Here is a 26,621-nt window from a genome sequence, read left to right as displayed (position 1 = left end):
AATAAACATTGCTGAAAAACAGGAAAAGGTATTATAAAAAATAATAAAAAAGAAAAAAGAAGATCTCAATAGGGTGGGAGCTGTTGCCAGCTCTCCCACTAATTTGAATTATATATGAGCAAAATAGACTCCTAACTAATCATTAAAGATGAATTCAGTTTCTCTCTAGCATCTACAAAGTGACAGGATTCTCTAGGTTTATATGAAAATATAACCTATTCAACAGATATTCAACAAGCAATTAGAGGTACTTATCAACCTGACTGCATGTAATTGAATGGTGAGAGGTCAAAATAGGAGAAAAGTCTGTGGTTAACAGTTAGATACTGTTAAGATTTCTTTTTTATGTGAAACAGGTTCAAGTTTCAGTAACGCATCGCCCTCTGGTGGATTATTGTTATACCTACTTTACATCGGATCGACAATCATTCAGTCTCCCCTTGCTTCGTGACATCTGGGATCGACTGACCTGGTCTTACTCATTACCAGCCTATTGTGCAGCAATGGCAGGAGTCGAGGATACACAAGCTCCTCAGGTTGATGTTTCCACACCCAGTAGCGTGACAGCTGAAGGATATGATAAGAAATGCATTTTCTGCAAAATTGTAAACAAGGAAGTGGACACGGAGCTTCTTCATCGTGTGAGATGACTGTATATATAATAAATACTACGATGTGCTATAGCTAGCTAGCTAGAATCTATTCACCTGCGTTCAAGTGATTTATGCTACTTATACCTACATTTTATTTAGTGTCGTGGTTGAAAATAGTTTTTCACTGAAACACTCCCAGCCATTGCAGTAGGACGATTATTATGAACAGTTTTTTATTTGTTAAAATGTGAAGAAAGTCTAGTTTCAGTGTAGTTCAGAGGCCCGTTGTTTTCTTTTCTCCTTTGAAACCTCTGTTTATTTCTGTTTGTTGCAGGATGAGGAAATCTCATGTTTCTCTGACATCAGGCCTGGAGCTCCCTACCATTACCTTGTTGTACCAACAAAACATGTGGGCAACTGTAAATCACTCAATAAAGAACATGTACCTTTAGGTGAGATGTTATGTGCTTAATTATCAATCAGTGTGTGCTTTAAAAAGAAAGATAATGTTTCGTAATGATAATGTTTTGTTGTCATCACCAGTGAAGAGGATGGTTGAGACTGGGAAAGAGATGCTGCAGAAGAACAATGTAACAGATCTCAATGATGTCAGGTGGGCTACATTTTGAAGTGCATTTTTGTAGAAAAACAAAATGAACATAAATGAAGTAAATGTAATTATCAACATTAGCTCGGTGACAAACAAGCTAATTCACAGAGCAATAAACAATAATCAATTAGCAACAGGATATTTACTTTAACATTCTCTACACTCAGGTAATCAAGGATTATTAAAAAAAAAATTTGCAAGGACACGGCTTGTTTTCCAACTGTGAAACTCGATGACCAGAATTGGCTGCATGTGGTCTATACTAATTTGTAGTAGTTTCTCCATTTGCTAACTCTTACTGTATTTCTTACTTTGTTTTGACAAATTAACCATTTACCCCTTATTTGAGATGGCAAATAAGATTAAATATGTCCAGTAAGCCCATGTACACTAAACTCCCACTTGTCTGCAGGTTTGGTTTCCACTGGCCTCCATTTTGTTCGGTCACACACTTGCATCTTCACGTTTTGGCTCCTGCCAGTCAAATGAGCTTCATGTCCCGGCTTTTCTACAGACTTAACTCCTATTGGTTTATTACGGTAAACTCCTATTTTGTAACCCTGTCTTATTATTTTAAGCCACTATGTTGTTCCTCCTGTACAAAGCTGTGTTAGGGATTAGTGTTGGTATTATAAAGTACATGAACAGAGAACTGTTGTTTGTAGCTTGGCATATTCCACACATGACCCTCAATTTATTATTGTAGTAACATAACACCCTTTTGCACTTTCTGGGTGTTGTATAACCTTATTTATGTTCTCACTTTTTCACCTGTGTCTATATTTGTTAATTATTTGCAGGCAGACCAGCTGATTGACCTTCTCAACTCTAAAGCAGATACCAACTGATCACTGTGATCCAATTCATGCAGTGCTTTCATGAAGTAATCAAACACTGCATTCATGTCAGGTTGGATGGAAGCATAAAATGTATATTGAGGGTTTCGTTGGCTGTAAATACTGTAGGAACACTTGGATTTTTAGTTTTACAATGAAGACATTGCTTCAAAGTTTGGTTTCTTATTGCTGGAAAAATAACACACAGAAGTATTAAAACCTGATGTTAAAAACAACTAATTAAACCTACATGTATGTTCATTCACCAAATACATTAACTGCCAAAGAAAGTACTAAACACACATAGCCTCTTCCTGTTAATAGAAAGGTAGAGTTGAACAACAGTTTTAATGTGGCACAAGTGTGATTTTTATTGTCAATGTGAAAATAAACCCAATGTGCCACAGCCTTTGACATTTGACAGCAGAGTATGCCACAAGTTCCTTAGTTTGAGTAGAAAGCATTTGGAGGTATAGCTTACGTGGATCATCAACTATTTAAAGGGTTGTTTTACAGAGGAAGCACTATGGTACTCACTTACAATGTAGTGCTCCTAAGGGGCTCAACAAGCACTGAAGTACAGGAAGTTATTTGCACAGTGATGCTTTGTGATTATCCTATACAAAGTATTTAACAATCAAACTGAATTGTGTTGGAATTAAATACTATTATACTGTATACTGTACAAATGGAATGTAATAAAATTATATAATGCTATATGTACTGTATATGCATTTAAATGCACAAAAATAGAGATTTCAAATAAATAATATATTGGCTCTTCTCTATATGGTTTCTGATCATGTTTGACTATGCTTGAGTGTTATTAACCACTAACTTAACCTGCTTACATCATATATTATATCTCATATATATGAGTCACATGTCACTGTTCACACCAGTTGTAGTTGAGTTAACTGAGCCAATTTTTTTATTTTTGAAGTACCTAATTTGCAAAATGAACTTTGTTCACATTTTAGTTTAGCGTAACTGTTGTGATGGTGAATGTGTCATGAAGTGCACATGTAAAATACATATGATTCTGGTCACAGCAACAGGCTGATAACTACAAGGTCATCCTTCCCTTGCCACAGCATTTCCCCGTCAAACTCAACCAGCCTCTGCTTCCTCGCTCGCAGAAGAATCCCCACCAGTTTATTTGAGACAGTCACATAATGGTTAAAGAGCTTCCCAAACTGTACAGTGATCACTTTTCCTCTGCTGTTGTGTCCAACTTCATCTTCCTCTCTCAGCTCTCCAATGGTCTTTATCACATCACACAACTCCTGAACCTCTCTGCTGATGTGTGTGTGAGCATCCTTGCCTCGTTGCTCTGTCATGGAGCCCTGCAGGGGTCTCCCATACTCCCCGATCCCTTTCTGGGGGACCTCCACATTTCCTCTGGTGTCATGACTGAAGGGGTTGTGCTTCTGATACTCCTGGTGGTCACTGGACCACTTCTGCCAGTTCTTCTTCAAGCCCTTCACAGAAGCACAAGCCACTGTAGTGTCCTTACTGAGCTGAGTAGATCTGTTGTCTTCAGTTTCCATGGTGGTGCTGTTCTGGCTGTTTGTCCCTTCTTTTTCCTCTGTAGAGAAGATCGCATATCTGTAAATTGTCATTCTTACACACAAATACTACACTGTGCTACTGGCTAACTGCTATATCCAACACCTATATAAAAAAACGAGTAATTATGTACATTAATGCCTCAACTATTACCTAGACTGTAGATCCTCAGGTGGATTTAATGATTTAGTCCAGAATTTAAAACGTCGCGGAAACAGATTATCACTTATTATTAAACACTACACAACTGCCCGTAATCTGTGCAATGATTTCGAGAGTTGGTATGAAAAGTTAACAAACATTTTCCAATTTACAGGCCACACCCTGAGTCGATCTTCATGTTCATCTGTAGTGATATTTCATCGCAGCCAGAGTAAAAACAATCCTATGGTTAACCTTAAACTACACGATTCAACAACAATGCAGTGCCGCTGACAGTAGCAGGACTGCGGCTGTGTTTCTGTCCCTAATCGAAACTACCGTGATGGACATCTGTATCTGCCACTGGCCTGTCAGTAAATATCCAAGTAGCCAATCAATGTTTGGAAGGGGCGGGGATTCTAAATTAGTTTTGAAGTAAAGCAGATTACAACGGAATGAGCAATTTAATCTTTTGCGCGTAGGCACAAAGGCCCCATAACGAAATTTATAAATTAATTTATGTTTATGTTTATGTAATTAGTATAATATACATATTTGAAAACGACCAATGTGGTACACTGCTACAGATTAAGGTAATTGATGACTCGAAACAACACTTTATTTACACGTTTTCACACTGTACGTAAAATTGGTGCAAATAAGTCCACGTATGTCGTTAACATAATATACGGAAAGAAACCCCGTTGTTCTACTGCCATTTATGGTGTTTATGCCCACAGGCGGTACTTTGCGTTGTACGCCGGTTTCTAGCCGGACGTATTTTGTATCCACACTATCAAAATGGCGACTGCCAATAGACGTTCATGCGTACAGTATCTTTTACATCTTGCCCAAGATAATTTGGACTTCAGGTTACCGGTAACCGTCTGGTGTTTAATAATTGACATCAAGCTCTGAATACAGTTGATTAAGTTTCACGCGTCAGTGTAATGAGCAGAATTAGTCAAAAAAAAGTCACATGTTAATGTCTTTATAGCAACGTGCTAAATGTATGCAAGTTTCTGTGAAGCCGAATCATGATCATGGTCAATATATTCTAGTGTGGTTACTTGTTTTAAACGAACTATACATTAACATTTAAATCTGACTTAAAGTAGACACTGAAGAGTTACAACCCATCATAATAAAGTCACTGTGCACAGCTTGGGAGAGAAGCATTCAAACAGAAGTCAATAATTTAGTAAATCTCCATAGATTTTGTTTTGTTATTACTTGAGAGTTTAAGGTTTCTTTGTGCTTGCTTGCAGGAAATCAAGGCCCTTCTTGCCCTCAGAGGAAAACCATTCCGTCCTTGTGAAAACTTCAAAGAGAAGGTATTTATTTTTATAAATTTAATGTCCTTGTGTAATAGTTCATGTCTTCATTTCTATTTCATTTTTCTACAGACCCATGGTCTGTAGCCATGCTTAGCAGAAGTCTTCTGCTATGTAAACCCTATTACACAATGTAACCAATCCTCTTGTCATCCTTCTCTCTAGTGTCCTTTCTGGTGTCTTGAAGATTTGGCTGAGGAAGATGTTCGCGGTGTCATGGCCAGATCTGTTTGTACAAAGTAAGTTTAACTTAGCAATTACTTTTCAACTGTGCAATTGTTCATGCCATGCCAACAGAATTATCTCACACTTTTGATCTGCTACCACCCATTTTCTTTTCACTAATCGTGTTGCCTTATTTTGTGATCTACATAGCTATAGTGTGAATGTGGATTTAATTCTGTTGTTCTTCTAGGTCTGCGTTTGAGTTATGGGGCCATGGACGAACACACAGCGAACTTAGAACCTCACTCTTGAACTTCCCATCAGAGAATATGGTTGGGAATTCTATATTGTACTGACAAAAGCTTTTTAACATTTTAAAATCCTTCCATACACTAAGTCAACTTCTACTACTAATTTAACTTTCCCCCAACAGAGCTCCTTCATGCACAAAGACTCCACCTACAGAATCAACGTCTACACTTTCAACAAAACTCTAGAATTTACAGAGAGAATAAAAAGGATCGATGTGAGTATTTAGGTGTTTGTGTGTCAATTGTGCTTTAATTTAGGTAGGATTTCATCAATATAATAATGCTGTGTAAGAGATAAAACAATTTAACATTAGTTCCTGTAATTGTTTTTAAATATTTTTGTATCAGGCTATGGAGTATCTTCCTTTTAAGGGTACAGTGAGTTTGAAGAGTCCTCAGCACGTCTTTTGTTTGTTGGAAGACTACGGCACTGACCCCAACAACATCCCAGAGCATCCAGAATACATCTACTTTGGTAGATGGGTGAGATACAGATTGTTTATATGCTGTAATGTAATGCTAGGAATTTGTCTTGGTGTCAGGGGCAAATGCTGCTTCAAAGATATAAAGATATATGCTATATTACATACAGAAACATGAAGTATACATAATACAGAAGATGAATTCGAATTTTAAAACTACACCCTGCAGATTGCTGATGGTCAGCGTGAGTTGATTCGCTCCTACAGCGTGAAGAACAGACACTTCATTGGAAACACCAGTATGGATGCTGGTCTCTCATTCATAATGGCAAACCATGCTAAGGTCAAAGAGAATGACCTTGTGTTTGACCCCTTTGTTGGTACAGGTGAGGAGACTGTGCCACTGTTTCTAGCAAACAAATCCCCATAAACATATATATATATTTTTAAGTATGGCTTTTAAATGTTCAGAATATTATTTTCCATTGTTATGTGTTTTAGGAAGCCTGCTGGTTGCATGTTCTCATTTTGGAGCTTATGTTTGTGGAACAGATATTGATTACAACACTATTCATGGCAGAGGTAAGTTTGCTTTAACATGCCACATAAAATGAAATAAATTCAGCTTTTTTTTAATATCCAAATTTGCTAAGAGGTTTTGTTTAATATTTCCAGGTCGTTCAAGCCGTAGAAACCACAAGTGGCGAGGACCTGATGAGAACATTCGAGCCAACCTTCGCCAGTATGGAACAGAGAAGATGTATTTGGATGTAATGGTGTCTGATGCTTCCAAGCCGGTGTGGAGGGAGACTGCTCTGTTTGATGCCATTATTACTGATCGTATGTCCCACACTGCTGTTACTACAACACTACAGCTACATAGGCCTTGGGTTCCTCACACAACTGACAACACAAAAACTTGTGTTGTTTTGTAATTCCTGCATGTTCTGTTTTTTGCAGCTCCATATGGTATCCGTGAGTCCACAAGAAGAACAGGCTCCCACAAAGACATTTCTAAACCTGCTGATGGCCTGTAAGCTCATCTGATATTCTATCAATACCACTGTTGAATTTAAAAAATCTGAGACTAGGACAACTGAGAAAACCTATTAACTATTTCAGATCATTCATTTTAATTTATGTTTATTATTCTGTGCCTTTCTGCCCAGCTATGTAGAGTCTCATGTTCCTGTATCACAGGCGTACCACCTCAGTGACATCTTCACAGACTTGTTAAACTTCTCTGCTCACCACCTGGTCATGGGCGGGAGGCTCGTCTATTGGCTGCCTGTCTACTGGCCAGAGTAAGTGCAGTTATGGTGTCAGCCAGTAATGAAAAGGATCAGCTTGCTACTACACTCCCCTTTGCTGTAGTCTGACCTAGTTTACTTGACCTCTTGATCCTTTCCAAGTACAATCCACACTGTAAACGTTGAGTCCCGTGACCGTCATTTCAACAATTCACATGCCGCCAAATATGATTTTGTTTTAAAACACTACTTGGTGGAAAAATAATTCTTTTTTCATCTAACCACAATCAAAGTGTTACATGGAGAACCATTGAACAGGTCGGCTGTGAGCCGTCTCTTAGCTGTAACGATCGTATTCTGTAAATATTATTTCTACAGACAGGGGGCAGGCTTTTACCAAAAAACATCAGACCACAGCACAGGTCTGCCATGGGCAAAACGTCAGATGTTTTAAATCTGTTGTTGTTCTGATTGTTGTTTTAAACAGCTAAGTGATGGTAGCTTAGTAATCACAATTCCTCTAACAAGCTTTTAAACCCAGACTTGTGTTAGCAGCTCTTTCCCTTTGTGTCTGGTAAACACACAGAAAACTTTCTGCCATGTCTTTCCTCTCGATTTTCCACCTTCCAGCATTTCTGCTGCTCCTGCTCCTGTGAAACATCCTGTGTGTGTAACCACCTGTATGAATGACCGTGTTTATACAGGTTGGTATACAGGTGTGTTGAGGTTTTCCTTCCCATACAGCTGGGTCCCGGTAAACCACAACTGACAGTGCTCAGCGCCATTATACGTTGGCCACATATAAGGCAGATCTTCTCAGACAAAGTTGGCCATTGTTAAATGTTCTGTGCGTTAACAGAAAGCCAAGTCCTGACTGCAGTTTCAGGTGTTGAACCGTGAAAGTATGAACCACAACAGACCAGCAGCTATGGACGTTAGGGAAACGAAAACCCTCAGGGGGTTGAAGTTACTTCAGGTCACTTATTATAGAGCCAGAAAAGAGTTGAGATAATTATGCGTGCTCTTTTTTTGAAGGGTTAGTGTTTGCCAGAGGAAAAGCACAGAACACAGGCCCTTGAATGAACACCTTTGTACATTTGTCTGTGAATGTGCGTGAATGTGTGGGGTCTTGCGTCCAAGCACATGCATTCATGTGTGTCATCATGTTCACACATTTGTCTTTGCTGCTCATCTACCAGTGCTTGACTGTGTGCCTGTGAGAGCACTGAGCACTATGCCAAAATAAACGTCTGAGGCCAGGCAAGTCAGATATGTGAACTATCTGTCTCTGGGGTCCGCAGGCGGCTCTGTCTGTGTGTGTGTGTGTGTGTGTGTGTGTGTGTGTGTGTGTGTGTGTGTGTGTGTGTGTGTGTGTGTGTGTGTGTGTGTGTGTGTGTGTGTGTGTGTGTTTCAGTTTGATGGCATTCATGTTTTTGATGTCTGTGTGTGTGTGTAAGACCAGACGTTGCCTGTCTCCTGGGCCTAATCTGCGGCTCTACAGGGGAGAGATCAGATTTCTGTCACCCCCACTTATATGTGTATCTGCAGCGATGACCATGATAGAAACAGTGGGGACTGTGTGTGTCTGTGAACATAGGAAGCTTGTGTGTGTGTGTGTGTGTGTGTGTGTGTGTGTGTGTGTGTGTGTGTGTGTGTGTGTGTGTGTGTGTGCGTGCGTGAGCCCGCGTGTGTGTGAAAGATGACAGGTGACACAAAATCCTGTCAGCAGTAGACGGCGTCTAGACAAGGTCAGAACCCCGAACTCTCTTCCTTTTCTTGACATAAAATAAAATGAAGAAAGAAAACGTATCAAGACAGATGATGGAAAATCAGTCATCGCAGCCATAAAGTTACCTGATTAGAACCTAAACAAGTGATGCAAGCGCATAAAGCGACTATTGTTAGAGCCGTACCTGGGTCAGCAATAGGTTATGTGAGATCCATGTTTTCATTTACTGCTCACAATTTTTAACTTGAGTTTACATTTTTGGTCAATTTTTGTAAATCGTTTAGTAGCAACAGCAAATTCAGTTGAAGCCACACAAATGTAAAACTAACGTAAGCATAATTTATACTTATATAATAAAGCTAGGTTTGTGTCTGGGTCTCTTCTGTTTTTTTCCTTAGCATATGCTCAGTTTAGAATCACAGCTTCTGTCTTCGCTTAGATGTAAACACCTCAACAAGTCCAGCCCATCGTTAACAACATTCGAAGGGCAGGACAAAATTATCACCTGGCTGCATCAGCGCCAGTCACCCTGACGACCAAACACCCCGACACAGCAGAGGCCTCCGCGTGGCTATGGCAACAGGACAGATAAACAGTGACATGCACATCTGGCTTTGAATCTGAGCTGTTGGTACTGTCATGGTGGTAGAAGGAGAAAGTGCTACAGGCACAACTATGCACACACATGTTGCTGTTAATAGGCCATGACCTGGCCTGGCTGGTGATGACAGAGCCAGCAGTCGACCTGTCAGGTCAGAGTCAGGTTTTCGAACTTCATCTTTGCTGAAAGTTAGATGTCTTCGATTTAAGCACCACTGGTCAAATATTCAGTGATTATTAAAGAAGGAACAGAAAGAAGCTGAGTGAAAATGTAGTGGATGGCTGAGAGATCTGCCATCCTCTGAATCAGTTCTTCCGGTTGCACAGTTAGTTTATTGTTTTCAGATGAGCCGTCCACCTCTGGCTTTCTCTCCGTTTGTGTTTTTCCTTTATTATACAGTGTGTGTTTGTCCTATTCAGGTACTGCGAGGAGATGGTTCCTCTTCATCCATGTCTCCGGCTCATCAGTAACTGTGAGCAGATGCTCTCCAGTCATACGTCACGACGCCTCATCACAATGGAGAAGATCAAGGAGCCAGAGGTATGTGCGAATTATTTTATTTGTCAGAAAAGTAAACAGCAGTTAATGATTAACAAGTTCAAACATTCATTTCTCTTTAATCCTCATTACTCATATGATGGCAGGTAGTATATTTAATCAGATGACTGCTGCTTTACTTTGGCAGCTGAATGTAATTGTCAGGTTTCACATTAAGATCCTCTGCAACTGATCACAAATATGATATTTGCCGTTGTAGCGCGTAAATATTTACTTTCACTTTGCAAGGTGCAGTTTCTCTCTTCTGTACTGCTCTACTGCGAAGTTGAGCGTGTGATCGGACTCTGTTCATCCTCTGATTGGAGGCACAGCATTTCACATGTCTTGCTTTAGGTTATGCATTTGAAAATGCACACTTCTAAACGGGACCATGTGTGCACAGTGCCAACCTGCGAGTGCGCTGCCGTTATTGTATGTGTGAGCATGAGCAGCAACACTGATATGACTTAGTTTATGTAAAACGAGAGCATGTGTGTGAGTGCTGCATGTTTTTAATGTGTATTTCACAGACTTTGTTTGGATATGTAACCACATAAGTATGCTTCATGTACATGGATGTAGGATGTGCATATATTTTACTTGTCATCCCAATAGAAGTGATGGTGTCTCTCTGTCTGGCTTTAGTAAATCCTCACCATCTGGCTATGGTTGGCTCATTTCTTTTATACTGGAACCCTAAATGGCTTAATCACACATCGTATGGAAAACTATCCATCTTTGGATCTGTCATCCATTCCACTTCAAAACCCCAAATTGCTCCCATAAAGAGCCCCATATGACACACACACACACACACACACACAAACACTTGCTTGTTTGATCTTATCTGACTGGTATCTATCTCAAGTCGTAGGATTTTTTCTTTCCAACTAGGCCTTGGTCCCATACCTATCTGGACCCGTTCACCTTGGTGTGTGTGAACGCTTAAATGTGTGTGCATGACTGTGTCCACAGTCTCTAGGTTTTGATGATAAGGGGCCAAACTGCTGTAACCGTTTTATGTTAAACGAGAGCAGGAAACGTCTCTGAAACCCTCCTATTTGTTGTCTTATGGCGCGAGACATGTTTGAACTTCAATGTATGTAGTCCTCCACCTGTATGGTTGTTGGCAATGGCTGCATGCGTAATTCCACAGTTTCCACTTGTTTGCAGTCATGTTCCTCTATCCTTATTAATTTGGGCCTAGTCGTTGCTCTTGTTACCCAGAGTTTCCATAACCACCGCTGATGGTCATGGAAACCATTTCCAGGACGCTTGGCAGCATCTGCAAGTAAAGGAGAGGTGTTGCTGACAAATTACAGGCCTGGCACTGGAATCATCACAACTCGGCTCACCTAAAAAGACAAACTGTTTAACTATGTGTGTTCATAACATTACACACACTGGATAATATTAATATGCACAGGAACACATCTCTACCTTGTGTTATGTTGACATTTAATAGTAGTTGCTTCACTGACTGGAAAAAGTAAAACCTGTTTTATCAGATTTCAGATCAGATGTTAAATGTGTGCTGCTAATTCAAGGAAAAAATGCACATGTTGCAACAGCCTGGTATTCAGGGGATTTCAGGCCATAGCTTTAACAAGCCACTGTCTAAATGTGGGTACAACGATGTGTGTGGTAGCAGAATGATTAGGCCCAAAGCCATGTCTAATGGTTAAGAGAGCTCATGAGAACCTGTACGTGTCTCTGTGCAGGAGCTGGACACCCTGGCTCATCTAGCAGACCCACGCTTCAGACCCTACCAAGGCCACAATGCCTTCAGAGAGAAGTACTTCAGTGGACTGAACAAGAGAGGCAGCAAAGAGGACCACAAATCAGCTGTGAATGGGGAGTAGGAAGACAGTGAGACTATCGGATCAGACGAAACCTCCTTGGTGACTTTATTCCAGTGAAGAAACAAAACACACAACCTACTGTATCACACATTTCGGTCAGTGGAGGACTATTTGATAATGTTTTTTAATCTCTTTCACTATTTTATAATTATTGAGATGGATTCTATGCCATACTTATTTCTTTGCAATGTAATAAATAAATGAATAAAATGTGTAGCCCTAAAAAAGCCACTTGTCTTGTACTGTATAAAGTTGGTTTGCCATGGGAACAGGTCCAATTCAAGCATAAAAGACCAAGATTCAGATATTGTTCTGATAAAGATTTAGCTCTTTCACACTACAATACAACTGGTTAGTTTGTTTCATTGCACCTAAGTGACGGTTTATGTCTAAGTGATTATTTGTTGCCAGGCTTTGTGTTCAGCCACTGACTGACTGGGTTATCCGGTATTTTTAGTAAGTTTAAAAAAGGTCCTGTACTTGGTTACAGAGCCTAAACACTAAAAACAGATTCCAAACTCCATTTAGAGCCGCAGATCTGTTTGATTCCAACAAAAGGAGCATGTTTGAGTGAGCGAGGCCTCCCTGCGAAGGCGGGCGTCCAAATGACAGGGCGTCCCCACCTCGCCACACACCGCTACAGTTAGTCAGCAGCTTTTGTTGTTTTCCGACCACAGTTTACATGCTGCTTGGCTCATGCCATGCTGAGCCGTGCAGCGGGCCTTTATGTACACTACCCCTCCGCTCTGTTTATCATTTGGGCCTCTGCCGCTCCACCACACTTCCCCGTTCTCTCCGTTTCACAGGCGGACTTCCAGGCACCAACACATGATACCCGGCTCGCCATCGTTTGCGGTGTGCGTTGTTTACGGTTCCCACAGTGCCCCTGTGTTGTCCGACATCATCAGGCAGTAATCAAACGACTTCCCAACACAGACAGAGACATCAGCCTTGTAGCTGTCGCTCCTTTAGTCTTAATGTGGCTCCTGTGTGTTTGCCACAGGAGGAGACCCCTCTGCTGAAGATTGTAGCTTTAATGCAGCTGCTGTCTATTAGTGTGTGTGTGTAGCCACAATGCAGCACTGTGTTCTCAGGAGCCCTCACTCTACCAGTGATGCAGACTATAATTATGGAGGGTGATCGGGTAGGGGGTTCCTCTCTACGCCACGTAATGCTGTCCAGACACTGAGGAAATTCTGTTTGTGTGTGCATGTGTGTACTTGTCAGATTTGTTTTTGCTTCATGCTGGTTGCTAACTGCAACACAGCCGTTTCCTGATGTAATTCAGCCCCAATGTTTGAAACCTGACCTGTGATTCATGTCCCGGGTATTTGTTAGGTTCATAATTCACCTTCTCCCTCCCGTCCAGCGGGGGAACTCCCTTTAGGAGGAGAGGGTCGCTGTTTTGGAACAGTGGCTTCTCATTACCCTCCCCGCTTCACCTTAGCTTCACACGGCTAAATCAGCAGCACACACACACACACACACACACACACACACACTGTAAGCAGAGCCTACATCACACTTCAAGACCACAACGAACAAGGCCTGTACCCTCTTACAATATACAATATATTCAATGAAGATTTAAACCGTACAAAGCCTCAATTTAACTTAATCTGTCAAGAAATAGTTGTGTTTTTAATTACTCTCCCTTCATGTATTCACATGAATACAGTTCACCTTGGATTACTTGGCCATGGGAGACTGGAAACAGATTTGTACCACGAGGAGAAGTAGCTATTTATTTTGCTCATTGTACATAACCACTGTAAACCTTAACCCTAACTAGTGAACAGCATCAATGCCACAGAGTCTAGTTGTTTCCCTGCCGAACGTTTTAACATGTAACAACCTGCTAACAGTAGTTTGCAGCGTAAATATGAAGTGAATTATTATATATGTCTTCATCAGTTTTCTTTAGCAGCTATGGTGTAAATACTAGAAGCAACGTATACACACACACACACACACACACACACACACACACACACACACACACACACACACACACACACACACACACACACACACACACACACCCTGTGCTTAGTGGAGATGCCTGTATGTGTCACTCTGTGCTTATCAGTTCTGGTTAAGTCTGATGGATGGACGCCCCACACACCTGTGAGTCAGTCATGTATAGTGATTACACACCTACTGACCTGATCTTTGCAGATGTCTCCATGGGCGCGGTGTGTTTTAAGAGGCGAGGGTAAACACATGTAGAGGGAATATAGAAGGAGACTTCACAGATCACAGCTGGCGTTCAAATGTGCCCACGCTTCACACGCACACGCGTGGGGGTCTCAACATATGTGCCACAGGTGCAGTGCACCTGTCTGTAGCCAGGGGAGCCGGGACACCTGCGAGGCCTCCACCCCGTCTCACCTTACCTCGCTCGCCCTCAGGTCCCCCCGACGCCCCCATCCACCCCCGAGGAGCCCTCCACGGCCTGCGGAGCGTTTGATGGAGGTAAAGTGAGAGCGGTGCGGCCGGTGTCTGGGAGGGAGAGCAGCTCTAATGCTACAAATCACCGCAAGAGCCTCGTGTCGAGCACAACTCGCAAAAGACGAGAAGGCGAGGAGATTGAATGTCCCGGAGGTCATTCAAGGTCGTCTGATTATTTTATCATCAACGATGAAGCAGCTCTTGCTGCATCCTGTTCGTCTGTCTTGGAGCCAGTTCCACTAAATGACAGCCTTGAGCAGAGAAAAAGACATAAAATTATATATATATATATGAGATATAAAAATATTTGTGCCTCGTGTGCACGTATGCTCCAGCCTAGCGACTGTTTGTCATACAATCAATGCTGAGCAGCGTGTAAACAAACAGTTCGGGGGGCTCGGCTTTTGAAGGGATGGAGCTGCGGTTGAGAAAGTGCAGAGCAGCTCTGAACACACAACATCCTCTTTAAGACACTCGCTTGGAAGTGGTGAGGGGTTGTTGGCCCAGGAAGTGGAGGGGGGTGACTGAACTCCTTGTCACACAACTTCCTCATCCGTCTTCCACCTATTCGCGGCCCGCTCCTAATGACCGGCGGCGACTGCTCTGTTATCGTTACAATATGCCAGGCTTTATCAGAGCGCAGCTTTGTGCAAAATAACACTGGCTCCGTTCAAATAAACCAGCACAAACACTCTGTGGTTTATGCAGCTCCTTCCTTTCCTGTTATTCCTCATCCACACGCCCCTAAAGTCCTCCAGAGCACTTCACACATGCATTGTTGTTTTTGTGAAATTGCGTGTTTGTCTTGTTGTGGATGTCTTGATCTGTGTTTATGGGGTCGTGACACTTAATTCGACCCGAGAGATGAAGAGGAGGGCGGGCGTAGTCGGAGACAGAAGGCACTAAAGAGCCAGGACCAAACAGTCAATGGGTGTATTGGGTGTGCGCATATGGGCTTGATTTTGTGTTTACAGTGTTTGTGTGGACGTGTGGGTCCCTGCGGTTGTCAGCGCTGTTCTTCATTAATGACAGAAAACCGCTGGATGGCTCCCTCACACCCTTTTTTAATGACTCTGAACTGCCAAGTGGGCACACACACACACACACACACACACACACACACACACACACACACACACACACACACACACACACACACGCAGGGCCAAGATGGCAAACGCGGTGGCTGTGACACACTTCCTCTCGTAATCTTGCAAGGATCATAAAGCGCTAATGGTTCTGATATAAAACACCGCTGAGGATGTAACCGGTACCAGACCCGTTTATGCCCATTCATACGTTTTCCATAGCTATCTGTTCTGGGGCGCTGCGCTGGGATCAGGACGGGGAAACAACCTGGATTCGCACACGCCCATGCGCTGACATTAGCACTAATGAGCAAAGTCGGGTTTCCAGTCTCTCCAGACGTGCCATGTATTCGCCTAGTGGGAGGAAACTGGAGCTGCCAAAGGAAATATCTGTGAACAGATGCCGATATTCTTCTCTTTCTAACATTGTAGCCAGTTTGAAAAGGACTTCACTTCAGGAACCCCCTTCTGGATTGTCTGTTTTTTTTATCTCTTCCACCCCCAGCCCACTTTGCACACACACACACACACACACACACACACACACACACACACACACACACACACACACACACACACACACACACACACGCACACACACACCTCCCCCAGAGAAATTACATCTTTCAGGATGAGCTGCTCTGCCTCTCGACAGCACAACGCTGTGTGCACAGGGTTTGAGTTTCAGTGATGCACCTCGGTGCCTCTTGGGAGGGTCTGATTGAAGTGTAGGGGCAGTGTGTGTGTGTGTGTGTGTGTGTGTGTGTGTGTGTGTGTCCTACAGGCAGCTGTGCGTCTGTGAGCATCCCAGTGAGCTTTGCGTCTGCTGCGACCGGCCTCACGGCTGTTTAGCTGGGTGGAATGTGTTATCCATGGTGGCGCGCGTTAGTCAGGGCCTAAATACATGAGAGCCGCTCAGATGTTTCCTCCTCGGGGACTCGTGGGGGCCATCGCACCCCTATCGCTGTGGGATGAATGCGTGAGGTGCCTCTTGGCTCCTCACACTCGCACACCTGTCCTTTGAGCACAGGTGAGCCTGCTGACGTCCAGCTGAACCCCGCTCACCTGCATGGCTGCCTGTGTCACTCTGCCTTTGCTAAAGTACATGCATCCTAACACCAGATCTGAGAACAAAGCCAGTAGTGAGTCTCACTTTTATATATCAGCCTGGATCTGTCTCAAGGCCTCGCTACAGTATGTGGCACATCAAATGATTCTGAAGTTGGTACAAAAGAGTAAATAAAGGCAGAAAGTAAATATTGTCAGAACAATAACTGGAGTTAAGTGTTTAGTATTTAATTGCATATTTTCTTTTTAGTCTCCTGATCTGATAAATCATGAATGCATCACATAAATCAGTTCATGGCTGAAGCACTTCTCTGACGTCATTCCCCAAAAGCAGCTTTTCCAGCAGTGGGGAACTCAAACAAAATAAACCTGCAGGTTTGACTGAGCGCTGCTTCTTGTTGTTACAGCTTTTTGACTTGGCACAGGCAGATTCCGACACTGACTTACATCCAGCTCTCACGACTTAGAATGACTTTATTTCATATCGCAAAGTAGAGAGAAAACGTATATGTATGAAGAATTTCAGATCCCTGTGAGCTTCAACTGTATTTTCATACTAGCGAGGATAAGTGTTAATGCATTTTGTATATATGTTTTAATATAAAATAAAGTGTGATGGGCAGATTAAAAAATAAACAAGCATCCGTTTGTGTGTGTATGTTCAGGTCTGTGTTTGCTGTGTGATGCTGTGCAGTCTCTTTTTACTGTAAAGGCTCTAACCACAGAGCGTGCTGGTGGATGAGGGCTTGTGCGTTTGTTGGACTTCCAGGCTGCTGCAAAAACTATGCAGCTCAGAGGAGAAGTGAATACACCGCATGCTATTAAATATAGTTTGTAATATGAAGATGGTTTCTCATGCTCAGTCCGGGGGGGGGGGGGGGGTTCCATAACAACTCTCTTCCTGTCTCTTCCTGTGATGCCTCCTGCCTCACACCTGATTCAGACACAGAGCCTGGTAGCCTCCAATCAGCGCACTGTTTGATTTGGATTTGATTTCAATCAAGGTGTGACAGTGTCATTTTCCACAGTCCAGGGTTTTCCCAAATGCCAAACAACAACCTTTCAGGTAAAACAGATCAAACACTGGAGTTACTCACGGCTGCTTGCCTCCGTCAGCCGGTTTAAGTTGCCATCTGCATGCGCGTCTGTCTGGAGTCGTCGTTCTAATCAGTTTATCCGTGGGTCCGAGAGGATGCTGTTCCAGATGAAATCAGATTACTTCCTCACATCGCGCTCACAAGAACGTGCCGGGCGAAAGGTCACAGTGGCCATCGGAATCTAATCTGTTCACCCTTGAACGATTTGTGCCAATTTAAAAGACTTTTCCTCGCAATGCTTCTGTGATAGCGGAGAATGGGAAAACACACTGACGGCAGTCATTTCATTTACATCCTTGTTTTGACTTTAAACATTTTTATTTATTCTATTTTAAGTACAAAATTCTTTCTGTGACACTGTTTTACGTTTTTTGTTTTTGTCTGACGTGACAAAATGATTAAAGGTTCATGTCACTGTAAAGTTGAGCAAATTTCACCTGTTTGCAAGCTGACGGTAATGGGGAGTTATCGTATAGTTTGAAGACATTCAATGACCTCAACACTTGAGGTCATTGAATGAAAGTTGGCGGCGTTTCCTTTGAGAATTGAACCAGATGCCTCTGAATTCCAGTCGCGCAGCAGGACGCTGTGCGGGAGACAGGTTTTAGAATGGTTTCTATATATATATATATATATATATATATATATATATATATATATATATATATATATATATATATATATATACTATATACTATATATATATATATATATATATATATATATATATATATATATAGTAATACACTGGGATCGACTGTGTTGCCAGTTAGAACAACAGGGTGGATGACAAAGAGACTGGTAGCAGAGTGTATGGGAGAAGTCCTGTCCTGGTTTAAACAGTTTCATCTCACCCCCTTATTAGACACTTAGCACCTCATCAGAGGTTTCCAGAGAGAATTGTTGGAAGAAAGGATGACTGGAAACCTGCCAACCAGCAGCCACAGAGCATGAATGGCAGGTGTCGGTGGGCGGTTCCACTGGCGGTGTTTCCCGGTAGAAACTGGAAGACTAGACTGGAAACAGACTGCGTCTGTTTTCAAAGTGCCCTGCACTGAAGTGTGCACTGGATCTGAGTGGTTGATCTCAATGCTTAGTGCTTTTACGCAGATTAAGAGATTTCTGCGTCGCTGTGCAGCCAAGCTCCACTTCTGCCGGTATCAGATGTTTAACGCGAGTCTGGATAAACTCCGGTGGAAGCGCAGATCGCTCCAGGTTTGCTCCACAGTCCACAGCCACGTGTGATGCACACAGTTGCTTTCATGGGAGGAAAACTGCTTAAACTTCAGATCCTTCTCTTTTATTGAACTCATTCAACGAAACAAATGGAGCGATTTACCCAATTTGTGACTAGTTGAGATGAGGGAACCATTATTTTGATTTTTCTTCAGCTTCTTCCGCCTCGCCAGCCTCATACATGTACCTCTCATCGCTCCCACCATTCCTCATCAAAGGTGCATATGCCTGCACTGTAACACCATGTGTGCCTCCAACAGTCATTCATCATCAGATTCCTACATCCAAAAAAAAAAAGGAGCAGTCGTAATGAAAGCTCCGAGGGGAAAAATTACCCCCAAAAATTGTAATAAAAACCAGGCGTGCCATGTTGAAGGCGAGGAGGTGACGTTTCATTCGCTGCCAGCGCTCCCCAAGGTGGTGGTGGTGATGGTGGGGGAAACGTTACATTATAAGGAACGAATTAAGGTTTGGATGAAGCCAAGGAGCTTTAGATGCTCTCTGCTTTTATGAGCCTGCAGAACCAGACGCATCGGTGCTGCCTCTTAATAGCTCAATGCTCTTGTACAACGGCGTCGCTGCCGACTGCCGTGTTCCCAGAACTGAGGTACATTTTTCCGCGCTTGGGATGTCACCAAACAAACGTCGGCGCCGTGTGCCCAGCACAAGGCAGATGTCTCTGGAAAACAGGTTGTTAGGTAGAGGAAGCAGAAAGGGTCTGATGGAACATGTGAATCGTGTGTTAGAAGACCGTTAAACCTTAAATGTTGGCTGCTGTTCAGTGTGGCAACAGTTTCTGCTTCACTATGTACTTCTACAAGTCTGCAGACTGTATAAACTCACTGTTACAGTACAAAGGTAGTGTTTTTATTTACTGTATTTTCACTTTCTATTAGCTTTTGCATTTGCAAAAAGAGAAATGAATGATAACAGCATGAGTTGCTGTGTTGCTGAAGGTAAATTTCAGTAATAATACAGTACAACTAACATTGCTGTTTTACTTATCCAGAGTAATCCAGGCATGTATATGCAGAAAGATGTTTCATAATAACAAATGTACGGTGGCGCTCCTCTCTTACATGTCTTTGTAGAGCACTTCCTTGTGCCTTTGTTTATCTCCATTACTCTAATAATCCTGAACAGGTGAGCAGTGGAGAAGACAAAGTAGGAGTTAAGATGAAACAGTGTGATAAACCCTCTTCAAATAACAAATGAAAAGTTATTATGGTCATGTACTGTTTTCACCTATTTTATATTACAAAACAGGGTTGGCTTTGTGAAACACACTGAGATAAACACGGCCTCAAACCACATCGGGCTTAATGTTATACAGCAAAGACTTTGAAGTCAGGGAACAAACTACTGTGCTGTGTTCCTTTTGATTCCCTCTTTAGGGTTTAAATCAGCTTTCAACATTCAGTTGATGGTTGTAGTTGGCAGCTGATCATGCATGTTATATATGTTATATAAACGAAGAATTTCCCCGCTGTGGGACTAATAAAGGCATTCTGAATATATGGAGCATAAGAAATGTACAGTTGGTAAATTCAGCCGTGCCTTCTGCTGTTCTCTTCACGTGGCTTCAGACTGACTCAGGAATGTGCAGGAGAACAATTATTAGACTGAAAAACACACCACGTAAATCATGAACGTCTACTGTACTGAATATTTATACAGTGACTTCATTCTGAGCTAGTTGTAATTTGTGTGTTTTTTCACACTTATGAACACTTTATATTATTTTTAGAGGATTAAGATACTTCTTTAAAAAGTGTTTTAGGATCCAGAAGCTCAGCTATTAGAAACGAAGAACAATAGAACCCAGAATATTGGAATGAAAGCACCATTAGTATTTGAACAATAAAAGGCACCTGTTTATAGTTTAATAGCCGTTACCTCCAGCAGCGATAAATCATCTCGTTCCAAATGCATATTTGAGAGCTGACGATGCCACGGACAACTAAAGTTGGATCAGATGAGGCTCTGACTCAAAAGTCTGGATCTGCCGGGACCAACTCCACCACCGAGTGGAAAACATTACCTCTGTTACGTTATGTTTCGAATCACAGCGAAGAGCAACATTTATTAAAGCAGACAGGTTGTACCACAAAGAGCCCATCAGGCTGTCAACCGCCTCCACAGGTGCTCACATGACGGAGGGCCGCGAAAACACAGCGCGCTGTGGGCACATGCAGTAGGAAGCAGCCAGGAGCGCTGATCCCACTGCGTAAAATATAATCTTGTCTAATATTGACTTGTTCTTTTCTGCAGCCTGGATGCTTCAAATGCTGCTCCTGTTTAATGTGATGTGTTATCATTTTTGCAGTCAGTTGTAGTGCAGGTGTTTTGCTTCACAGGGTGTTTTGCACTCGTTGGGACTCTCAGATTGAGTTTAGTGCTAAAAGTCAGCGCGCCCGCTTGAAGTGAGCCCAGTCTTCCTCCGCATTCCTGTCCCTGTTGCTATTTGGTCCATCAGTATTTCTCCGACGAGGCTGACGTGCGGTGGAGCTTTGCTGCGTTATAATATCTCGTACCCACTCATAAAAGGCAGCAAAATGTGTTGTCATGTCAGAACAGGAAAAGCTGGAGCTGGTGGCTGAGGGTCCATGTGATCCCGATATCAGAGCCGGGCCAAAGGGCAGAACTTAAACGCTTTGGTTGCTTCCATTTGTTTTGATTGTCACAGGCCAACATGCGTGTTGCATATGTATCACACGTTATTTCAACGGGTCCGCGTGGAATATGATAGTGACTCGAGCGATGCCGTGATAATGCTCCAGTGATGCAGGTCAGCTCAGTCAAAGTGGTGGGAACAACACATGGGAGGACGTTACATAATTGATAATCCTCGCCCTGATTTTCCCACGCACACGTGCGCTTGCGTGTGTGCACGGATTCCGTATCCTCTTTGATGTGTCCTCCCCGAGTTGAAAGGGTAACACGAGACGTCAGGAGCCACAATGCCGCTCTCACCTGTGCCCTTTGATGGTGGGACAGAGGCTGAGTAGACCGGGCCGCGGACGTCTCTGTCACGCAGCGCCGGCAGAGACGATTCTGCGCGGCCTTTATTGTGGTGAGTGCGCGCTCGGACCGGCTCGGGCCTAATGCGGGCTGACAGGGGACGGATGGGTGTCAGGCAGAGGTGAAGGCCGTGCCCCCCCCCCCCCCCCCCCCCCCCCCTGACGCTCATCCTTCACTGCCGGAGTCACTGAATACTCTGCACAACACTATTACTTTCACAGCGCTATTCTTCGCACAGTCGCCCTTAAATTCTTCACTTTGCGTTAAAGTGGAGTTCTGGGCGGGAGAAGCTGCTTTTACAGCAGGTGCCTCCTTTCGGCGTTTCATCCAGCAGGTGTTGCTGCGCGTTAAAACGCACGAGCACAGTCTTTTACATTTTATGGCACGTTCGGGGGTTTTATGGACTGTTTGTGTCACACTATATCTGCGTTTGCACAAGGCAACGGAACCAGATTGACAGGCGGTAATTAGTGACCTCTTTGCCCACAGGAGGGAGCAAAAGGGCCATTTCTCATTGTTCTCACTTTAATTTCATCCTGGTATGTTTCACACCTGAAGAGTTCCATTTTCCCTTAAATGTGTCTAGTTAAATCCTTCACTGGGACGTTTATTTGAAAGTCTGACGGATTTTGCAAGCCAATAACTAGTCTGCAGCCACAGAGGGATAAAGGTGGGACATGGAGCGATGAGCTGACAGCAGGATGAGAGGCTCCCGTGTGGACAGGTGAACCAGATACTGGCTCAGGTCAGGACAAGGTCAAAGCACAGAGCTGCTGAAGGGATCTCTGTGCGGTTGTGTGTGTGTGTGGGTGTGTGTGTGTGTGTGTGTGTGTTGTTACCTCATAGATGCACCATCCTCCACACACACTCCAGTTTAGCCGGGCAGAAGCGAGCCATTATCCAGCCAAAGAGGCGCTGAAGGGCTCTGTCCTCTGGTGGCTTCATTCCTCCCTTCACCCCCCCCCCCCCACCCCCCTCAGAGGGGGTGACAATGACCTCTGTCTGAAACAGAATAGGTGCTGCACCTGTGAGAGAGGAGAGGTCCCAAGCACTTCTACTCTAGTATCCCGAACGTCAATGTCCAGAGAAGATCACAGACCTCTTTCATTTACGAGCAGGGAAATTTACGATGCTTTTCAGATGTGTAAATGTTTAAATGGCGTTATAGCGGTTTGTGTAAATGTGTTCATCCTTGCGGGAAGGTCCAAACCTCCACAGTAAACCTGATGGTAAAAGCAGTCAGTCCAGTGTCACTACTTGTGTTTTTGCAGAAGCTTTGGCTGCGTTTTCATTCCATGAAAACCTTCTCAGTTCCTCCTTTCACCAGTGGCCTTTCACTGTTGTTGCAACGTCTTCCCAAGGGAATTCACCAAAGCTTCTGGGAAACTTGTAATTGAAGCAGAGGACAGTGTTTTGGAGGGTTGTCGTCCAGGGAAATGCAAATAAACTGATGGTGAAGTTGACGGAACAAACAAATGGGACCATAACTTACAATTTAAACAGACGTAAGTAGAAGAATTATCTGCTTGCATGAACTCTGCAGACCTCCAAGGTGATGGCTGTTAAACAACAGTCAGTAATTAACCATGATCACTTCTCATAGACAGACAGTGGGATCTGTTTTTGTTTGCATGGTCGATAATTAAATGTGCTGTAGGCATCAAATACCTGAACATACTGTATGTATATGTAAGCAGCTCTAAGCAGTAAATTCGTCTCTCTCTAAGTAGCGCTGCAAGAAAGAGTTAATGGACAATAATGGGTCTGGCCGGCTCCCTACTGCACTGACAGGTGCTATTAATCAGCAAACTGTTAGCGGCATCAGAGGCCCACGGCGGGCAGCCGGCAGCCAGGGCCATGGAAGTAGTGAGGGCCAGTGTGTGGTTGACCTGCAGCACATCGCCTGCGCTCAGGCTCAGCACTCATCAGCACGGTCAACCACCAGCTGGCGGGTTTCAGGCCCTCGTCGTATAATAGTGTCAGTGTGGCAAAGAGGGGACGGTGCTGCAGCAGAGGGAGTCTGGCCTTCTCTAGACCATGCAGTGCCTCCACGTTAACAGCGAGGAGGCGGACGCACGTCCAGCGGTCGTCTGCTCAACGTCAAACTGCTGGCATTTTGTCGTCAGGTTATTATATTTCCATTACACGCGATGCTGAAGACGATGACGTATCAAGTAGTCCTGAAAATCAAATTCGGGCAGAAACCTCTGAGCCAGATGGGTTTCCTTCAGTAGCTCTGTGTCATGACAAGATAAAACACAGCACATCTGCTCAGTGTCAGCCGTCCACCGATGCAGAGGGTGGAGCGATGCGCCGGCTGAGGGGAGTGTGAATGGTGGGTGATTTAAACTCATGAGCTGATGCCTTTGCTTTGGCTCTTTTGGGGAAGGGGATCGTGGAAAAAAGGGGGTTTGTTGAATGGCTGCTTGTGTGTTTATTATGTGCAAGTGTTACTAAACATAGTGTTCAGTTCATTTTCAGCTCTCCAGTGGTTGAAGGAGATGCTTGTGTGTTTTCTATGCACATCTGAATGGCTCCGTCACACGTTGACGCAGAACAGTGGGACCGACAACCCAGAAGCTGCATCGTCAGCCCATACGTTTATCATGTGTCATTAGGACTAATTGCACTAAATCTCTCCTCACCGGTGGGTTATTGGTTTTGGAGAAGGTTCAACAGAGACTTTCTCGTATTTGCCTTCCTCCACGACCCGAATCGTCCTCTTGAGCAAAGCGCTGCAGTATATCTGTTAGTATTTGGTGGTCAGCTTCAGCAAAATGTGATGGGAGCCATTACGTTGTTAAAACAACGCGGAGTCAGGAGGAGAACATGTAAATCACCGCGGTGACGAGCGATGGCTTGGTTGAGGTTGTGGTAGGTTGGGGATTAGGCTTCGGCAAGTAGCCGTTCTGGTTAGAATGAAAGTAAAAGCCTCCAGGAAGTGAATGTCATTCACTGCAGCGGGTGAAACAGACGTCAAACTGTGACATTTTACAGTTGTGACGATATTTCAGCTCAATAAATGAATAGAAAGGCTGTCCTGACACGCTGCTCCTCCGCTGTGGTACATCCCTTCCCTTCCCTGGAGCATGGCACTGCCGAGCGGCGACACCCACGCATGTCTCGCCTCGTTCCAATGCATCTGCCCCTCTGTCCGATCGCTTTTACAATCGTATCGTTTCCAAGCTCGGTGTGAAGCCCGAGGCCGGAGGCGAGCGTGCTCTGGGTGCGTGTTTGCGTGCTCTGCATGAGCCTGTTAATGTGTGTCTATGTATTTGCTCCCCTGGGTCATAACTCTGCCCAGGACAGTTTTATAAAGTGTGCTGCAGCCAGCCGAGCGGCAGTAAATCACTTTTACTTCCTGTGTGTTGGGGGTCAGCTCTCTTGACACCCCGGGACCCTGACGCCGTAGGAATGGACTGGCCTTTGCTATTGCAGCTGTGTTGTTGTAGGCTGGTAGTTAAAGCGGGTTATACATGATTTATAGGTGCGTGGATGTGGTTCATCTGAGGAAAAAGAAGTGTCTGACGCTTTTTGACCACCTTTGACAGATTTGGGGGGTTTTTCATATTATTCTCCAACCGGGGGTATTTCTACATATTTCAAAGAATAGTTAGAATGTACTTTTGCTGACGCTGACCTTGAGAAGTGCTGATGAATCTTTCCCATTACCAGGAGAATGTGCAGAAACATCAACCTTCTGAAGGACGAGCCCTTGATCCACATGATCAACAGGTCTAATGGTTTCACTTCGCGTCAAGTCCTAAAGAGAATGATGCATGATTTAAACACACACGCACACACACGGTCCTAGAGAGCAGGGCTGCACTGCATGGCACATGATAATATAAACACCATGTGGGAATGCAAACAAACCCCCTCGCTAGTTCTCTTTCTCTTTCAGCAAACCTCTTCATGGAAGGTCATTTTCTTGGAGCTCATTTCCTTAACTTCTCTATTTCAAAGCTGCCAAACCCAGCAACAACCTTTCAAATAGCAACGTCGCTGATTAATTGGGCTTGTAATTAACGCAGCGTTTGATGAAGTGCATTTACTCTGGGCCTTGAGAATAAAGGCTGTCAAAATGTAGCAGCAGTAGCAGTCGTGCAGTATTTCATAGTTTGACAAAAAACAAACATGCAAACAAAAGTGATTCATCAATGGGACTTTACAGTCACGCTGTAATCTGTAAATCCACTGTCTGCAAACCAGTGTGAGCACAGACTCTTCTGACCCATAGAACCAATAACAGAATTGAATTTAGAATAATTAACTGCCCACTGTACCAAGTTTATTTTGAACTCTGACCTTTAATAAACCATTTAAACTATGAATAACATGTGAGGGGTAAATTTTATAATAATTTCAGGTGCCATCCATGCAGAACTCTTCCCTGTCCCCAGCACTTCCTCCAGCTCTACTGGTGGGACCCCAAGGCGTTGCCAGGCCAGCTGAGAGACCTCCTACGGATGGGACATGGCTGGAACACCTCCCCAGGGAAACGTCCAGGAGGGCCAACAGGGACGCCACCTCAGCTGGCTCCTCCCCGAGCGGCTCCTCCCGCGTGACAGAGCTGCACTCACCCCTCTGAGGAGGAAACTCAGTTCTGATCCCTTTCAGATCCAGTAGGGACCTTTTTAACTTTTTAGTATAACCATGCTGTGCTTATTTAATCCCACTCGTTTCTATTGCTTACAGTC

The 26,621-nt window shown here is 43.7% G+C and overlaps 3 protein-coding genes across 7 annotated transcripts; 2 read left to right on the top strand and 1 right to left on the bottom strand.

The window, feature by feature from the left end:
• Window positions 1–447: 447 nt before the first annotated feature.
• Window positions 448–2,827, top strand: hint3 (histidine triad nucleotide binding protein 3). Of its 2 annotated transcripts, none has more exons than XM_029130284.2 (5): window positions 448–641; window positions 928–1,045; window positions 1,137–1,206; window positions 1,616–1,742; window positions 2,004–2,827. In XM_029130284.2, the coding sequence occupies exons 1-5, from the start codon at window positions 504–506 to the stop codon at window positions 2,049–2,051; spliced, it is 501 nt and encodes a 166-aa protein (XP_028986117.1). In that variant the 5' UTR covers window positions 448–503; the 3' UTR covers window positions 2,052–2,827. The 2 variants fall into 2 exon arrangements, with proteins under 2 accessions (XP_028986117.1, XP_028986118.1); XM_029130285.2 differs by having other exon boundaries at window positions 513–652.
• On the bottom strand, window positions 2,768–4,106 carry si:dkey-29b11.3 (actin-binding Rho-activating protein-like). Of its 3 annotated transcripts, none has more exons than XM_029130281.3 (2): window positions 3,762–4,106; window positions 2,768–3,627 (listed from the first exon to the last, which is right to left on the bottom strand). In XM_029130281.3, exon 2 carries the CDS (start codon window positions 3,587–3,589, stop codon window positions 3,086–3,088), a length of 504 nt encoding a protein of 167 aa, XP_028986114.1. In that variant the 5' UTR covers window positions 3,590–3,627; window positions 3,762–4,106; the 3' UTR covers window positions 2,768–3,085. The 3 variants fall into 3 exon arrangements, with proteins under 3 accessions (XP_028986114.1, XP_028986116.1, XP_028986115.1); XM_029130283.3 differs by having other exon boundaries at window positions 3,909–4,106; XM_029130282.3 differs by having other exon boundaries at window positions 3,923–4,106.
• An 80-nt stretch (window positions 4,107–4,186) lies between these two features.
• Window positions 4,187–12,187, top strand: trmt11 (tRNA methyltransferase 11 homolog). Of its 2 annotated transcripts, none has more exons than XM_029130317.3 (13): window positions 4,187–4,342; window positions 5,018–5,083; window positions 5,249–5,322; window positions 5,499–5,580; window positions 5,682–5,774; window positions 5,908–6,042; window positions 6,211–6,367; window positions 6,483–6,563; window positions 6,657–6,821; window positions 6,942–7,014; window positions 7,151–7,285; window positions 9,981–10,101; window positions 11,820–12,187. In XM_029130317.3, the coding sequence occupies exons 3-13, from the start codon at window positions 5,300–5,302 to the stop codon at window positions 11,958–11,960; spliced, it is 1,206 nt and encodes a 401-aa protein (XP_028986150.1). In that variant the 5' UTR covers window positions 4,187–4,342; window positions 5,018–5,083; window positions 5,249–5,299; the 3' UTR covers window positions 11,961–12,187. The 2 variants fall into 2 exon arrangements, with proteins under 2 accessions (XP_028986150.1, XP_028986149.1); XM_029130316.3 differs by lacking the exon at window positions 4,187–4,342 and adding an exon at window positions 4,507–4,628.
• The last annotated feature ends 14,434 nt before the right edge of the window (window positions 12,188–26,621 follow it).

The sequence above is a fragment of the Betta splendens genome, chromosome 16 (assembly GCF_900634795.4).
Source record: "Betta splendens chromosome 16, fBetSpl5.4, whole genome shotgun sequence".
In the NCBI taxonomy this organism is placed as follows: domain Eukaryota; kingdom Metazoa; phylum Chordata; class Actinopteri; order Anabantiformes; family Osphronemidae; genus Betta; species Betta splendens.
Note: the sequence above shows the minus strand (reverse complement) of the source record. Positions and strands in the feature narration are given on the sequence as shown.